Source organism: Gambusia affinis, linkage group LG04 (assembly GCF_019740435.1).
Source record: "Gambusia affinis linkage group LG04, SWU_Gaff_1.0, whole genome shotgun sequence".
Taxonomy (NCBI): Eukaryota; Metazoa; Chordata; class Actinopteri; order Cyprinodontiformes; family Poeciliidae; genus Gambusia; species Gambusia affinis.
In genome coordinates, this window is record NC_057871.1 from 16,272,009 (window position 1) to 16,283,075 (window position 11,067).

Genomic DNA, 11,067 nt, shown 5'->3' on the forward strand with positions numbered 1-11,067 from the left:
TTTTCCCCCTTTTATTTACTTCAAATAGATCACACTGTTGTTGCTGAAGACGGCGGGTAATAAATGAAAGCATCAGGTATTAAACAAAACTCTCGTCTGAATTTTTACATTTTTATTTTACGCACATATTTAACACTTATTTATGGGTTATAACATGGAAGCTCTTCACAGATCCACAAGAGTTCATGTTGAAATAAAGTCATCTCACCTGGCGCTCAAAACAATACTGACATTTTGCTGAATAATTAGTTTTAGGAAAACAAAGACAAGAAGGTTCAAATAAATTACTCAGTCATGGGCATATTAAACACACTACACCATCAAATATGATGCATCTCCATGCTTTCCCTGTGGCTCTTGCGGAATAGCAACATGTTCCTGGTTCACAGTTCATCTTTCTCCTCTCCTGGGCAGTAGCAGGCCGCTCTCTGGCTGTTCATGTACGGTCTGCAGCCCAGAGTCCACACTGTGTTGAACAAGGTGTCGGCTACTGTCTCGCACGCTGAGGATGAAAAGAGCAGTGAATGAGCGGTGGTTAACGCAGAAATCTGAAGACATGCGATCTGCTGTGATGTTGCAGTGATTTCTATGTAGACTAAATACTGGAGACGTATCCAGAAGATATTGGATCTTAGTAAAAAGGAAAAAGCAACCTTTTGCTCTTAGACCTCAGCAGCTTCTCACATTGTTCTGTTTTTGTTTTTTTGTTGTTGTTTTTAGTAATGTTTGTTGGAGGTTTAAAGTAATCTTTTACCTGCTGGTAACTCTTCTAACTGGCGGTACTATTAACTGATTCAGTACAAAACAGAATCAGATAGATGATTGATGGATGTTAGCTAAAATTAGGGTGATGGCAAAGAGGCCTTCCAACCTCAAACACACCAAAAAAGATGAATCAAACATGACGTCGGTCAGCCATGCTTGACTGTAATTGAAAAGGATCTAAAAAAAAATTTACTTTTTAAAAAATTTAAATTATTTTTTTTATTTTTTTCATGGATACTATATAGTTAAGTCTCTCTGTTATCTCTCCTTGACAACCTGCAAATGCAAGTTTACTCCCAAGTTCCTTCTTCCCATAGCATTTAGCTCCGAGTTAGCTAAATAAAGGATGGCACGTTGTAATATACTATATATATACTATGTTGATTGTCAGCAAAGGTTGTAAAATAAATCAAAATGGCTTCACTGAACAACAGAGAAAATGCAGACCGCTGACCTTCAACTTTGGACACGAAGCCGAGGCTCTTCTTGAGGTCCGAGCAGATGCTGTGGAGACACCAACGAAATTTGGAGTCGCAGCGGTACTTGTTGGAGCCGCAGGTGTCGTAACACGTGTCCAACTGATTGCAGCACTTGGTCATCGCTGGGATTCCCACATCCATCTGGCACAGACACACAGGGGAGTATTATTTCATGTAGCTTCAAAAACCACTGAGCAATATATTGCGGCAACATAACCTCACTGGAAATTTCAGAAAAATACTGTATTTTATTAATAGTAAATCCAAGTCTTTGTATCACTAAAGCATTAGGGGAAGCTTTTTTTCTGTCATGCCACTCACATCTGAAATATGTTTTCGCAAACTGACTTTCTCAAGGGAATTTACAAGAATTAAATTATAAACAAAATAAAAATTTACACATGGATGGAATAGTAATGGGAAAAGCAAATCTATTGTTGTGGAACTTATTCAGTCATTGGGTTTTTCTCAAATCTTCAGTGAGATTATGCTTATTTGTACATTTTTATCAAGTTTGTGTGTGTTTGAGCTTGAAATTAGATTTTATCCTCTGGGTCACATCCAAATCCATTCTATTATTCTTTCATGTATGTAATCAGCTATCCTTCCATAAATATTTTACATGTAGAATTTATGAAAAAGCATTATTGAATAAAATAGATTTTTTTTCTAACCCAGAAACCTGCTTTTATCTACAAAGCCTACCCCGTCTGGAACAGGAAGGCCAAAGAAGTATGAGGTGCATCCATCAGGCTCAGGCATGTTGTACCCTGGACGAGGAAGAGGCGCTTTACCTGCAACACAAAGTAGAGAAAAATATTATTTCGATGTAGGTCATGAAGCCAGCTGGACAATATACCTGTGAGATTAAAATAGATCCATGTTTGCACATAGAAACAGAATTTAAATATTTGACACATCCCCCAGTGACCGGATGGCCCCTCTCCTATTACTCAGAGGCCACACTTCGTTTCCTGGATCTCACCCAGATAACAGAAAACATATTATATATGGGAAAACATATTGCCTCCATCGTACACATTTAAGAGAAGAGGGAGAACCAATTTAAAATAAAAAAAAATAAAATAACAAGAGGCACTTAAAACAATTCTATTCACATTCTAAAACAGGACATGTGTAAATGTATGTTAACGTATTATTGCCATGCATTTAAATCAGAAAATGGTATGTAGATCTGTAAAGTGGTAATTAAAATGTTTTGCTCTGACAAACAGATTTTTGATAGAGGACGATCTTAAAAGTAAATGTATATCAGCTGTCTTTAAGAGCTAAAATATCAGCTATGTTATATGGCAGTAAAGGCAATTTGAAAGATTATCATATGATTGTGTGTCTTGCAGAAGTTACGGATTTTTTACTTATAGTCTGAAACAGGGATGAATTTAACAATTTTGTTGAATTTTTTTCAGCTATAAGTTTATTCGGAAAACAATATATAAGTACGTTTGTTAGATCCTAGAAACGCTTCCTGACTCAAACGAAATCAATAAGATCACGTGTTACTTAACCCTAAATCAAAATAAGCGATTCCATTAATCCAGGTCAGATTTACCATGTCTGCAGCGGTACTGGCACACTCCATCTTTTCCACCCATGAACTCCAGCATGGAGTCAAAGTAGCCGCTGACCGCCTCAAAGCCTCCCCTGAGGGAGTTCAGCCCCCAGTCCTCGCTCTCATCCCCTGCCTGGGTGCTGCCATCCGAGGGAGGACCCGTTGGAGGTGGTGAGGCTTCTGGGTTTCCAGCCTCCTGACCTGCAGCTCTGAGAGTCAACAGGCCCACCAGGAGGGGCACGACGAGGGCCCAGCGTGTCATCCTGTCGCTCAGACGGCTCAGTGCGAACAGGAGTCAGGTCTTCTCAGAGGAGACACTGAAGCTTTACTGCGTGACCTGAACTTTGAGTCGGACGTGGACAGATGTCACGTCGAAAAGCGCATTCCTGCTGAGATTTGCATGGCCTGTCGCGGGAACGCGCATCGCAAAGCAATCTCTCTCTCTTTTTTAGCTCATTTGGATAAGAAAGGTGTTAACATTTGTAATATATTAAAAGCACCCTTTCGGTCAGATTTTAACACGCTTTCTTCATCGAAATGTGGGTGTATTGAGTAATGCGCGTCCTCGCGACGAAGAAAAGAAATCTCGACAGACGCGCACTTTTCGGCACAACACCTGTCTCGTATGTGGAAGAACAAAGTCCAGCTGTTATCTCGGCTTTTCAGCATGCTTAGCCTTTTATCAGTCCTGCTAACGATGAGTTTGTCTGCTGACTCTTTTAATTTAATTAATTAGATTTAAGAAAGGTTCAAATAAAGGAACATGTCATTATCAATTTCTAGCATTCCTACCCAGTTGTGGTTTAGGGTAGCATATAGATTAACAAGTAAAGTAGAAAAACATTTAAATTTGATTTTAAACTGTTCCAACCTGATAAGAAATCAGATTGAGAAATTGCTTTTGTATTTTTGCCTTTGACTGCTAAAATCTCCCTCAATGAGGACTTTTTAAAAGTTCAAAGTCAAAAAATTAATAAATTCGTTTTTGTTTTCATCTCTTGAACAGGTAAAACTTTTTAACAGACTATCAATTTATATTTTCAAGCTTTTGTATAACTAGTCAGCTCCACCATATATTGAAAGGTACCATTTCACCTCTAGAAAATGTGGTGCCCAGGACTTTAAAATACTGTATCTCTCCTGATTTTTGACTTGAATATGTGATCCTACATTTAATCCACAATTATTTAGACCCCAGGCAAAATTTGCATCACTGTAATGTTTTAATTTTGCTAATATGTTTGCTATTATTAAAGATTTTGAGAAGTCCAACTAGATCCTGATTTCAATCTTATAAACTATCTAAAGATTATGGTGATGGCAAAGAGGCCTGGTAACTTCTCAGTATTGCTGAGAATTTGCTTAAATTGGCAACTTAAGCAAATTTGTCAAGAAGGATACTCCTGTTAAACAGAATAATTATCTTTATGCCTTTCTCGTTTTCTAATTAAAACTAACTTTTTGGTTAACTTTGTTGTTTGTTTAAAATTAATTAATTTTGCACCTCAGCTTTCCCTGTCCTGTTTTAGATTATTGTATAAAACCTATCTGTTCATATAAAGTGTGACTGAAATAAATGTAAAACTTGGATTTAATTGGAATTTCAGACTGAGTTACATTTTGATAGAACCCAAAACCTGGAATACATTCATCAGGGGATGAAAGCTTTTAACCGTCTCTTTTTTTATTCACACAATCTTAAGCAGATCGGTCTTTTAAGCTGAACTGTATTTATAGGACTTATTGCTCAGTTACTGGATGGTACATCTCTTTGCTTCAGAGACCACAGTCCATTTCCAGGCCTTTGCCCAGAGGTTAAATCAGTGAAAGTCCAACTCCTATACAACCAAATGAGAACTCACTATAGTATTTAAAACCTAGCTAAAGACAGTATTTTTTCAGAAAATTTGATAACATTTTTTAAAATTAATATTCTACTGGTACTTTTGCTTTTTAGATCTGTTGTTTTAAAATGTGGTTTTCCCTGATTAACACTCCGGGCCAAAAGGCGGCGATAAAACACCAGTAAACTCAGTACCAATATTTTTAAAAAGAAGAAAACAACCGCTCGAGGAAGGCACTTGACCAGGTTCGGTATATTTATGTTTGTTTGTGACCATAAATTAAGCGCATTGAAGTATCTGCAGAGGGCAGGTGATACATGCTCATACTTCAACCCCAGTCAGACTAAGGTAGTGTTTCTGAGGGACATTTTACAGTGTTACGCTCCTGTCGGGGAATTTTGTTTTGACACGTGAGGAGAAAATGGCTTTTGCTAACTTATTCTCTGGACTGTCTGCTATGAGAGAAGATGCGGGGAGCCCAGGTAAATCTGACGTCACATCCAGGTAAAACGGCTGATTTTCATGGAGTAAAATGGAATAAAGCAATGGTCGTGCGTTCTCTGCATCTCTGCGCATGTCTTTGTTTCATAGCAACAGAACGGAGAATGGCTCAAGACGGAGGAAAAGGAAAACACAGTGGGAGATTCCCGGCTCGTACAAGAAGGTAAACTACTTAAAACATTTAAAGTTACTTGTCAGTTTTCTAAGATCCGTTAAAGTCAACTTTGGGTGTAGTTTGTCAACCATAAAAAGACAAGTGATGCTAAGTGTTGCAAAAAATTAAATAAATTAGCTACTGTAAATGATCGACGTTCTTTTAAAAAGTTCTATATGTATTTTTGTAAATTTTCTCATCATTTACACGTTTTTAATCAAACTGTTTATTTAAACTTGTTTATTTTGTAATATGTACATCTGTACCAAACATTTGAGCACAACTGTGATCAGTTAGTATGTTAAAACTCCCGACTGAAAGGAGAAAACCCATTTTCTTTAAAGAGATTATCTCCGAAATGTAATACCTCTAAAATAATTTAAAGCCCTGGTGAAATCTCAAAAGGGTTTATTTGTATAAATGTGTCATGGTAGGTTTTTGTCATTTTTAGACTTTTAGTGTCTTTTGCAAAAATTACCACAAAACTAATGGAACCTTGTCCTTTAGGCTGATGAAAACTAATGTATCTGTCCAAACACACTGCGCCAAAGTGAAGCATGGTGATGGAAGGGTGATGATACGGGCCTGTTTTGACCTGGGCAGCTTGCAGTTATTGTGTCGACACTGACCTCCCCTATTTACCAAATCACTTAGTAATTAAATGTGTGGCCAGTTGGCATTTTCATTGTATTCTGATATAATAAAACCCTAAATTAAACCAGTGTGTACTTTTATACCACAATGTAGAGACTGCATCAACATTATCAGACATTATTAACTCAGAATAAGCCAGTCCAGACATGCCTGAAGAAAGCTATATGCAAATGTTATGAGGTGAGCAGGTTATGAACCCGTTATCAAGTTAATTAGCAAAATATGTTTCGAAATTTCCTTTGCATTTACCGTGTTGTTTTTTTTCTTCCTTTTTCGTAAAAGAGATGTCACCAGTTCCAGTCCAAAGACAACTTTGCCTCCTGGAGCAAACCCTGCCAGAAGCAGGTCACAGAGAGTGAGCGCTCTTCTCCAGCCCAGAAACATAACCAGAGCTTTAACTCCACTTACAACCGCAGCCAGAACAGCAACGGTCAGAATTATCAAACTAAATGCAAGAAAAAGAAAATAAATCACTGGAGAAAGAAGGGGAAGAATCAACATCATAATGATAGAGGCCCAAGACCAATAAAGGAGGTGAACAAAGGTTTACAGTGATATGTTCAGAGAAAATATGACACATTTAGTCGGTCATCTCATCTTTGATCTCTTTTAGGAGAAACCAAAATTCATGACCCAGGAGTTTAAGGACCAGAACACCCTGTTGGTGGACGGCCGTCTTGTGTGTCGACATTTTCTCTTCGGACGATGCATTAAGGTCAGCTCCGTAAAACCTAACAAGTTACAGGATTAAAAAAAAATAAATAAATTGATCATCATGTTTCACTTGTCTTCATTTTGTTTACTTTTGGTTTTTGTTTATTCCTTTTTTGTTTTGTAGGAGGATCAATGCCAGCTGGAGCATTTTCAAGGTTACAACGACATCATAAAAGAAGCCTGCAAATATTACATCAAAGGATTCTGCATCAACGGGCAGAGCTGCCCTTACATGCATAATATCCTTTTACCCTTTTCTTGTTTTATCGCACAGATCACTGTCAGAAATGGCAGGACAGTTTTCTCGTTTTCCTTTACTCGGCAGCACAGTCGTTTCCGTGCAAGTTTTTCCACAGGAAAGGAAACTGCCTGCAAGAAGGAAACTGCAGGTTCTCCCATGAGCCGCTCAACGACGTCACTGAAAAACTGTTGGAGCAGGTTGGTGCTGCAGCTGTTTAGGGAATCCAGAGCATTAAAGTGCATTTCTTTGTGCTGTAACATCTAAGTGAGGTTAACGTCTTTCCGCTGCAGGCCTTGGAACAAGAAAAAGCTTTCTACCAACTTGCAAAGGCAAATAAAGAGGAGTCGTCAGAACAGCAGGCGGACGCACAGGAGACCAAACCTGCTGGAGAAAACAAGAACCCAGACTTTATCTCTCAACCTCTCAGGTGTGTGATGCAACACAAATATTTCACACCATATGGTCAAACACAGTGGTGGCAGGATAATGCGGAGTGAATACTTTATATGCTTGTAAAAAAAAAAATGAAACCATTTACTATTTTCTCATTTCACAGCTGTGTGTCACTTTCTGCCACTGGCTGGTGGTCTATAAGTTAAAATAAAGTTTGCGGTTTTTAGACGTCTTTTCGTGGAACTGCACAGTGAGAGATAGCATTCAGGTTGAACTTGTATTCGTTTTCATTTTCCAGGCCAAGCTTTTACAACAGCACGGATGCCGAGAAGGAACCCCTTGAGCAACCTGATGTAACAGAACAGCGTGCGTCAGACGCTGACCAACCTCCCAGCTGTTCATCAAACACTCAGAATCAACAGGAGCCAGTTTGCTACTCGGTGGAAGCCGTACTTGGACCTCAGCTGTCCAGAACTTTCTTCAGTTTCTCTAAAACTCCTGCAAGTCAGGATTCTTCATCTGCCCCTCACCCTCCAACGTCTTCTGACAGACCTTGTCCAAACCAACCCGAAGCCCTCTACTCAGTTGAAGCTGCCTTCAACTCCTATAAATCTGCAGATAAATCCTCTAACAGCCAAACACCTGATCGTCCTAGAGAGCAGACTGTATGTTGTGTACCTCATGTCATTTCAGAAAAAATCCAAGCTCCTCCTTTTAGAAAAGAGGAGGCATGTTCATCTCTCAGAATTATAGAGGATAGATGCCAACAAACATTGCCAAAGAGCTTGTTGTGTCTCGAAGTGGAAAACCGCCTGATTTCAGACTCCCTACCAGTTCTCTCTCATACATCTGGGGAAGAGATGGAGGGGCAGAAAGCTTGCATCAAACCAAAGTTGTTGCATCGTCCGGAGTTGTCCGCGTTTTCCAGAAGCAGAGAAATCAAGGATTCACTGGCAGGAACTAAACCCAGTGAAGCCTCTACAGGACAGGAATGTCCTCTGAAGCATCCGAAGCCAAATCTCTCCAAAGGAAGAGGTGCTGTTCCAGATGAACCTGTAATTACATGTCATAAAAGAAGAGAAACAGCTGATGTGGGAGTTCATCACTTTGAACTCTCTAAGATTCTCCCAAACTTCAAAAAGAAGCATTCAGATGCCCGACCTGCCACACTGGACCATCATTCTTGTAAAAACGTCATAAAATCCATCAGCGACACAACAAATCAGGGAGATTTTTCATCTGAAATGAATAAAACCGGGAATAGAACGTTCAGTAGCCTTTTTGCAAGCCCGCTGACTGACGGTGTTACACCAGGATCAAACTCTTTGACTGCAGTTATGAGACCTCAGCAGTCTGTGGATGTCCAGGTTCCCTCCTTGCCCTTCCTCAGCCTTTTTGCTTCCCCTCTTAGGGAGAATTCACCTTTTTTTCCAAGCTCAAAGTCCCAAACTGCGGAGTCTGCTGCTCCTCCTTGCAGGAAGAAGTTGGGTGAGAGTGCGGCATCAAAATCCAAACGGATAGACTCTGATCGAAGGTGCTTCCCATCCCAGGTTAGAATGCATCACAGGCGAGCATCTTCTGAATCCTCCCAGAGCTCCACAACTGAAAATGATGCTGTGAAACGGCCGTCAGCTACAGTTTGCAGCATTTTATCCGGCTCTCCTGGTGAGCCGTTTTCAAGTCGGACTAATCGGAACCGGCCTGACGTTTCATCTCCAAAAGGTAAAAGATTCTTCAGTGTTTTTTATTTATTTATTTATTTTTTTTCAAACAGACTTTAATGTATTATATTGGGTCTTATGGCAGACCAACCCAAAGCGGTTTAGTTTGAAAATGAGGAAAAAATTATTCATGACTTCAACATCCAAACCCTCGGCCTGTATTTGTATTCATCCTTTTACTCTGATATCCTCAAATAAAATCCAGTGCGGTTGCACCAAATAACCACATTCAAGTCCACCTGTCTGAATTTTACCCAAATGCAATAAATTGTAGAACAAACTTTTTTTTCTGCAATCACTGCTGCACGTATTTTGGGATTTCTGTAGCTCAATCAGGATTGGGTGGAGGACATCAGTTTCCAAGTCTTGCCGCACATTCTCACTTAAAATCAGGGGTTTGTACTTTAACTGGGCCTTCCTATAACACTGAGGTATGCTTTTCCAGCTTAGCCTGTTTCTGTGTACCTTGGCAAACAAATGAATGACAAGTTTTAATAATAACGTGTCGATTTTTTTCTCCCTTCAAAGTTACACAGTGCTTCGTTTTGTTCTGTCGAATAAAGTCTCGTTGAAAAAACTACAATGTGAACTGAATGTGTTTTTTTCCCCACATATTCATTTTAATATTTGTTCACTCTTGTGTAGACACTTCAGCACCTTCAGTCCTGAAATCCCTCTTTGTGCAGCTGAGGCCGTACCCAGAGGACAGAGAACAAAAGGGCTCCAGTCACAGCAGAGACCAGTCAGGTACACTCCAACTTATTTATGTACTCTGTGCAAAACGGTATTGTATTTAGCAATCGTTTGATTAAACTTGATTTTAGAGGATGAAAAGGAGAGGGCAAAAAGAATAGACGTAGAATGACACTAAAGAAGTCGTAGTAACTGATGAGGGGCCCGTTGAGAAACTAGTTATTCCAAACTAGAACTCGGCCCAGTTTGAAGAAGGAACTAGATTTTTGACGAATAAAGCTGAAAACAAGGTGCTTCGCTATTTAAGGCTGTAACTCTCATTTCATCCGCAAGGGGCAGTGTTGAAGCGCTGCCCTGAACATGACTCCCTACCATAAAAACAAAGACGTTGATTCTTACCATCCTCCACACTGTATGCTGGTGGAATTAACCTGTCTCCTCGTTCATCCTCCATTCTGTAGCTCTAGTTGTTCTTAAACTTTTATTGTATTACTGCAGCTATGAAGACTTTCACAATATTAACATTAGTATTATAAAATAAGTAATATTAATATTAATCAACACGCCGATCAATGTAAAACCAGAATTGTAAATGGGGAAAAAAATATATAAATTGTATTAATAATAAAGAAATTGTTAGGGGTGATTATGAAAAAAAAAAACCTAAACGTAATCAAATTGTTGGATTTTTTTTTTAGTTCCTTTTTGTGTTTTTGGTGCTGTAATAAAATGTACATTTATTTTAAGATATTTAACACATCTTTCCCAGTGGTGCTTAATTAATGTGGAGAATGATGTAAACAGTGTTAATGGGTTTTTTTTTTTTCACTTTTTACTCGCATATTTCAAGACATAGTGCAATTAACAAAAGGTGTAATTTAATTCAAGTTTTCTGTCTCATGCACTTTTAATATAGTTTAATACAGTGGTGACTTTTTTTTTTTTTTCTTGGCAGTCTATTGAGACGCCTGGCAGACCAGCAGCCCCCCCTCTCAGCCGTTCGCCGTCTTTCACCAGTCCAGGTGTAAGTAAGGCTCAGGTGAACAAATCTCGCTCACACTGCTCACCTTTCAACCCACTGGCTCCACAGCGAACAGAGAGGGAGGCCAGAATCAGAAGAAAGAGAGCCGGTCAATGAAAAACCTGCAGCAAAACCAATGAAACACCTTTAAAAAAAAAAAAAAAAAAAAAAGATCCTCCAGACCTGTGATGGATGTTTGGAGTTCAGTTTGGTCTAGCTTGTATGCATTGACTGGTTTTAAATATTTCATGATTATAGGTAAAATGAAAAATCAAAATATGTAATTTAATTAAAGTGAAGCTTTTTTTTTTTAG

General features: G+C 39.0%; 2 protein-coding genes across 2 annotated transcripts; one reads left to right on the forward strand and one right to left on the reverse strand.

Annotated features, from left to right (window-relative positions):
* Positions 1-97: 97 nt before the first annotated feature.
* LOC122829058 (group XIIB secretory phospholipase A2-like protein) lies at positions 98-3,181 on the reverse strand. The gene is made up of 4 exons (XM_044113270.1): positions 2,818-3,181; positions 1,950-2,038; positions 1,220-1,385; positions 98-502 (listed from the first exon to the last, which is right to left on the reverse strand). Exons 1-4 carry the CDS (start codon positions 3,077-3,079, stop codon positions 384-386), a joined length of 636 nt encoding a protein of 211 aa, XP_043969205.1. The 5' UTR covers positions 3,080-3,181; the 3' UTR covers positions 98-383.
* A 1,673-nt stretch (positions 3,182-4,854) lies between these two features.
* Positions 4,855-11,065, forward strand: LOC122829060. Its single transcript, XM_044113272.1, has 10 exons — positions 4,855-5,165; positions 5,253-5,325; positions 6,253-6,504; positions 6,584-6,685; positions 6,809-6,923; positions 7,013-7,122; positions 7,216-7,352; positions 7,617-9,040; positions 9,685-9,786; positions 10,688-11,065. The coding sequence occupies exons 1-10, from the start codon at positions 5,083-5,085 to the stop codon at positions 10,693-10,695; spliced, it is 2,406 nt and encodes an 801-aa protein (XP_043969207.1). The 5' UTR covers positions 4,855-5,082; the 3' UTR covers positions 10,696-11,065.
* The last annotated feature ends 2 nt before the right edge of the window (positions 11,066-11,067 follow it).